This window comes from Vigna angularis, chromosome 6 (assembly GCF_016808095.1).
Source record: "Vigna angularis cultivar LongXiaoDou No.4 chromosome 6, ASM1680809v1, whole genome shotgun sequence".
In the NCBI taxonomy this organism is placed as follows: Eukaryota; Viridiplantae; Streptophyta; class Magnoliopsida; order Fabales; family Fabaceae; genus Vigna; species Vigna angularis.
In genome coordinates, this window is record NC_068975.1 from 9,159,875 (window position 1) to 9,166,439 (window position 6,565).

Here is a 6,565-nt window from a genome sequence, read left to right on the forward strand (position 1 = left end):
CTCATATTAAGTGAACTAGCATAAAGTTTGTGTTATTGCATTGCTCCTTGAAACATTTTCCAATACATGCCCTTTATAAAACCAATGTCTGAACCTATTATTTGAATCATATATCTCTTACAAATCCATTAAACGTTGCTTTGCAAAGAAGTTTTAAAACACTATTCACTCTACCTCTAGTGTTTTCTTGTTATTTCAGTTGGTATCAAAGCTTACCTTAGGGTGAGTTCTTAACATAGCGACCATGGAAAACGAAGAATATACTGTCAATCGACCTTCTCTATTCAAGTAGGAAAAGTTTGACTATTGGAAACAAAGAATGATCACATTCTTTGAATTCTATCACATCGATATGTGGGATGTGGTTGATAATGGAAACTATATACCCCTTGATTTTGAGGTAGAGCCCTTGGCGAGAAGCTCATGGTCAAACGAACAAAAACATAAGTACCTTCTTAACTCTAAAGCTCGTAATTTGCTAATGTGCGCTTTATATGAGGAAGAGTACAAGAAAGTCCATGCTTTTAAGGGAGCCAAAGAGATGTGGGATACTCTAATTGTCACACATGAAGCCTTAAGCGAAGTGAAAAGAAACAAGTTGAGCTTGCTAACTTGGGAGTACAAGTTATTCTCCATGTTGGACAATGAGAACATCCAAACTATGTTCAGTTGGTTTCAAACGATCTTAAATGAACTAAGATCGTTATGTAAGATTTATGATAACTTTGATAATATTGACAAAATTCTTCTCAACCTTCATAGACAATGGAGACCACAAGTCACTGCTCTAAGGACCTCAAAAAATCTTGATGGGATGAGCTTAGAGGTACTTGTTGAAATTCTATAAGTCCTTGAGTAGGAGCTTCAACAAGATAGAGTCTTAAGAAAAGAAAAGAACATTATGTTGAAATCTCAGAAGCCTTCCAGAAGGACTTCCACAATAGCCCTCAAGGTAGAAGAACCTTTAAAAGAGGCAACTGGTGAAGAAGACTCCATGAGAGAAGGAGAAGAAGATGATGAACTATCGTTCATCTCGAGAAAGATTCATTCGTTATGGAGAAGAAAGAAAAGCACGCAGCTTAGAGGTAGACACCTTGGGTCAACCTCTAGAAATGACCAACTAAAGGAAGGACTTCTCATCTGTTGTAAGTGCAAGAAGACAGGCCACTTCAAGTTTGAGTGTCCTGACCTAGAAAAGACAAAGAGAAAAATTATCTTTCCCAAACAAGGCAAGAAAAAGGCGCTCATGATTACTTGGGAGAATCTAAACTTCTCAATTTGCTGAGGAAGAAAAGGAAGTCAATCTTTGCCTTATGGCAGACAATGTCGAATGCTCGTTAGACGAATGTAATTTTGAGGTAGATTTCACTTACCTACACTATGTTATTGAAGCCTACCATGAGTTGTTTTCAAACTCTTTTAGATTGTTAGAAGCTTTTCAACTTGCAAAAAAAACAAAACAAAAAGCTTTAAAAAAAACAATATCTTGAAAAATAAATTAACATCGTCTAATAATGATGTTAAAGGTTTATAAACAGAAGTTAGCAACCTGGAAGGGAAGTTAAATATTTTGAAAAGAGAAAATGAAAAACTCATTCCGTAAAATGAAAAGCTAGTGAAAAATACAACCATTACTAGAGATGCTAAATGTGTCAAAATCCTCAAACTCGAAAATGAAACCCTACATAAGGTGTTAAACAGAACGTTTGAAGGAAATGAACATCTAAGGCTTCTTGTTAAAGGTTGTAAGCACTCGTTTGACAAATGTGCTATAGGATTCAATGGCAACAACACTAATAGTACATCCTAATCCCAAACTGTATATTTTGTTAGATCTAAAGAGAAAATCGTTAATCATGCATCAACCTCTGAAAATAGAAAATGCTTAAGACTAACAAAGCATAATCCAATGCAAGATGGGTACTTAAAAGAAAAATTATCTCTCTTACAGATCTGCTTGATGACTACTGAAATTACATGAAAACACTAGAATGAGGGGTTAAATAGTGTTATGGAAAAAGTTTTTCGCAAATGGATGGTCTACACAAGTTGTTAAATGCTTGATGTATGAGGCATTGTTTAAACCACAACATTCAGAGATTGAGTGTTTTCCAAGCGTTTAGCAAAACTACTACAACATTTAAGAAAAACAACTCTTAAGGAAAATAACGTCTGATGACAAGAGCGTTTATCAATGGTTAACTTCGTAAGCAACTGCAGTGTTTATAAATAAGGTGTTTTGCAAAGCTAAAATGATAAACACACAATTATTTTATAATGGTTCACTCAATTGAGCTACTTTCAGTTCTCATCTCAAACCTCTTAGAGGATTCCACTATAATCTTAGTAAGATTACAATTGATTATTAGCATCACTCCTGGTTACACTAGTAAATCCCAGTAACACATGCTGACTAGAACTGAATATTAACACCACTCCTAGTTACATTAGTCAATCCTGGTAACACTTGTTACAATGACTAGAATTGAGTATTAGCACCACTACTAGTAAATTCTGGTAACACCTGTTTTGCTGACTAGAACTGAGTTTACCCACTCCTGGTTTCCCTTATACAACTGTCTAGTGAGGGTTTAACTCAATTGAGCTAACCACCAAGCGTTTGAATTCTCTTTAGAATGTATAAACAATCAAATTGTTTACAAGTCTTAGATGATAAATCTCATAGAAAGGATGTGTTTACAATACAACTCAATCTAATAGACCTTGTAGGATTTTCTCTCTCCTTACAAAAGTAAGCTTATGACTCTATAAAGCTTAGGAGTGTATTCTTAGAGTTTTCGCTCTTGCACGAGTGTGAGTTTCGCTTTAGCTGATCTTTTCGTTATTCGTATGCTTATCTTTCTTAATCTTCTTTCCAAGGGATCTTTTATTTATAGGCTTCATGGGAAAAGATCCATACAACAATGCTTGTCTTCAATCTTCATATCTTCGTAACCCTTTCGTAGGTAACAACCATAGGTAGAAGTCAACATATCAAAGCAGAGATACTTTTTGCAGTACTTTAACCAAAGTAGGTTGTACAAAATCTCCAGCACAACTTTTGATGGAGAGAACATTTCGTGAATGTCTTCTTTGTTTCTAACATCTACTTTTGACTTGTTCATGATGGAGCATGTGGATACGAGCAATAAGTATTTGCACAGAGTAGAGTAGGGATGTATTGCATGTTCAAAACAACTTGGTGTTTTTCAATTTTTCTATACATGTAGATCGTTTAAGCACTTTCAAGTATTGATTCATAAAGATTTCATCGTTGGAAGAAAACATCGTTTAGTATAAAGTATCGTTTAAACATTTAAAGTCATTTATCAACAACTCATCGTTTAGGGATCTTTGTCTAGTACAAGAGCGCGATTAGGAAAATGTTTCTCAGCACATTATTTTTGAAGCATTGTTTTCAGCTTTAGCGTATGTACCAAACAACATCATGTAGCGCATTATTCATTGTTTAGTAAGGAATAATAAGAGAGTGTTTAGAAAAAATATCATGTAGCATTTACTAAAATATCATTTAATGCAATGACCCTTTCATAATAAATCATCGTTTAGTAATAACACATCTACTATCAATAGGATCATTTGGTCCTAGCGCGTTTACTAAAACTTTTCTTTGTTTATTCTGATGCCATAACGCTTGTTTCATAAGATGCCATTCATTACCCGATATTATTTTCACAAGGACAACACTTTGTGAAATACTCATTTCGTTAAACTTCAAAACATGAAGGTTTCAGAGGGTCATGTCTTCTAGACGACCTTTTCTTAACAAACCGCAAGGCGACCCCTGTCATTGTTCTTGGACAACAGATGCTCTCGACACCTGACGGGACAAACGTCTATGTTCCAAGACCTTAGGAGTAAGAAGGGTGGATTAATAACATTTGAAGGAAGTCAACGTGGCTAAATAATAGGCATTAGAAGGATAACTATAAATAGTTTCCCTTCTATTGATAATGTTTTATTAGTAGACGACCTAAAACATAATGTGTTGAGCATAAGCCAATTGTTTGACAACGGACACATTTTTATCTTTGAAAAGACCAATGTAAATTCCTAAATGACCAAGATCTACTCGTATTTACTACTAATAGACAAGGAAACTTGTACAAGATAGATCTAGATGAAATGCATGCTTAAAGAGTCTCATGCCTAGTGCATAATAAATGTAGACATACAAGTATGAGACTAATTTGAAAAGTACAACATTGTGTCCTCGTGAGAGGATTGCCTAAAGTATCATTCAACGATACAATCTTTTGTAATGCTTCCTGAAAGGCAAACAAATCAAGGAATCCTTTAAAAGTAAAAACATTGTTTTTATAGAAAGACCACTTTAGCTACTTCATATAGATTTATTTGGATCTACAAGGACAACGTATATGAGCAGTAAATGTTATGGACTCGTGGTGGTAGACAACTTTTCTAGATGGACATGAGTTTTATTCTTAGTCCATAAAGATAAAGCATTTGAGGCTTTTTATAAACTCTCTAAGAGGATAGAGAATGAAAATTGTTGGAAGATTATTTCAATCAGAAGTGATCACGGAGGAGATTTTGAAAATGAACTATTTCAAAAAATTTCAGAAAACTCTGGCATTAAACACAACTTTTCAACTCCAAGGACACCGCAACAAAACAGAGTCATTGAGAGAAAGAACAATTTTTTACAAGAAATTGCCAGATCTATGTTAAATGATTTTAACTCTCCTAAACACTTTTGGACTGAAGCAATAAACACAACTTGCTATATTCAAAATAAAGTATGTATAAGACCCACCTTATCCAAAACTCCATATGAATTATGAAATAATAGAAAAGTCAATATCTCGTATTTTCATCCTTTTGGTTGTTAATGTTTCACACTAAATATCAAATATAATTTAGGAAAGTTTGACTCCAAGAGTGATGAAGGAATTATTCTTGGATATTTTGAAACTTCTAAAGTGTTTAGAGTTTATAATTCTATATCGTTTATGATGGAGGAAGTTATCCATGTTAAATTCAATGACTATGAGCTTGACCATGAAACGTCAAAGCTAGACGATGAATTTTATAAATTGCTGATAGACGAGACAATGTCCAAAAATGCCAATGCATCGTTTGCACTTGAAGAATCTAGGAACCCAAAAGAGTTAAATGAATCCAAAGTGTCTAAACTTGAGGATGAAGTACTTAAAGAAAAAAGAAAGCCTTGTGGAGCACATCATCTAAAGGATAATAACCATAAAAAGGATAAAGTCATTGGTGACATCAGAGAAAATGTCAAGACTAGGTCCTTCTACAGATAAAGGCCAACAACTCTCATCTCCTAAGTTGAATCATCCAACATGAACAAAGCTTTGGAAGATGACTTCAAGGTCAAAGCCATGCAAAAGGAGACCAGTTTTAGAAAAATAATGTGTGGACACTCGTGGAGCTACCTCAAGGCAAGAATATAATTGGAGCAAAATGGGTCTTTCGCAACAAGCTAGACGAAGATGGGAAGGTAATACAAAATAAGGCAAGACTTGTAGCAAAAGGCTACTCTTAGAAAGAAGGTATTGATTAAGCAATTATAATATTATTGTCTTTTGCAACATTATGTAAAATTAAACTTTATCAAATGGATGTAAAAAGTGAATTCTTAAATAGTGAAATAAAAAAGAAGTGTATGTGAAACAACCTCCCGGTTTTGAATGTGTAACCTATCCTAAAAATGTTTTCAAACTTAACAAAGTTTTGTATAGATTGAAACAAGCTCCTAGAGCTTGGTATAAATGTCTGAGCTCCTTCCTTATCCAAAAAGATTTTACAATAGGAAAGGTAGACATTATTTGTTTCGCAAATACGTCAACTATGATTTTATTATTATACAAATATATGTTGATGACATAATTTTAGGTGCTACTAATAAAGATCATTGCCACGATTTCTCAAAGATGATGTAGGATGCGTTTGAAATGAGCATGATAGGTGAACTAAAGTTCTTTCTTGGGTTGCAAATGAAGCAAGAAGAAGATGCTATACACTCACCCGATGAAGTATGCTAACGAGCCGCATAAGAAATTCAAGTTGGAAGAAGCAAAAGAGTTAAAGGCTCCAATGCATCCAACAACTAGCTTAAGGCTAGATGATAGCTTTGCGAAAGTGGACAACACCATTTATCAACAAATGATAGGTTCACATCTATATCTTATAGTGTCCAGGCCTGATATTATGTTCAGTTTTGCTTGTGTTCTAGATTCAATCAGACCCTAGGTGATGGACGAACGACTCCAAGGAGGGGCCGATTGAAGTTGCGCGAACACGAACCTGATCTCCTCGAAGCTTCTCCGACGAAGAAGGATGCAGCGGAATGTTGAGGAACTCGAAATCGAAGAATGACTCGAATGAAATCTAAGGAAACCGAGAGTGAACACAACGAAACCCTAGACCTAGGTTTAAACGGTGGAAAATGGATTTTAAATGATGAGAAAGGTGTTTAATCGGTGGAAAATGATAAAGAAGGTGAGGAGAGGTTTTTAATCGATCCAAAAACTAGATCAAACGGTGAAAATGAAGAAAT

The 6,565-nt window shown here is 34.6% G+C and overlaps 1 protein-coding gene across 1 annotated transcript; it reads left to right on the plus strand.

Moving 5' to 3' along the window:
• Positions 1-352: 352 nt before the first annotated feature.
• On the plus strand, positions 353-847 carry LOC108341401 (uncharacterized). The gene has a single exon (XM_017579087.1). It carries the CDS (start codon positions 353-355, stop codon positions 845-847), a length of 495 nt encoding a protein of 164 aa, XP_017434576.1.
• Positions 848-6,565: the final 5,718 nt, after the last annotated feature.

Bases quoted from the DNA above. Each gene is read 5' to 3' on its own strand.
- LOC108341401 (XM_017579087.1), top strand. From the start codon at position 353: ATGTGGGATGTGGTTGATAATGGAAACTATATACCCCTTGATTTTGAG.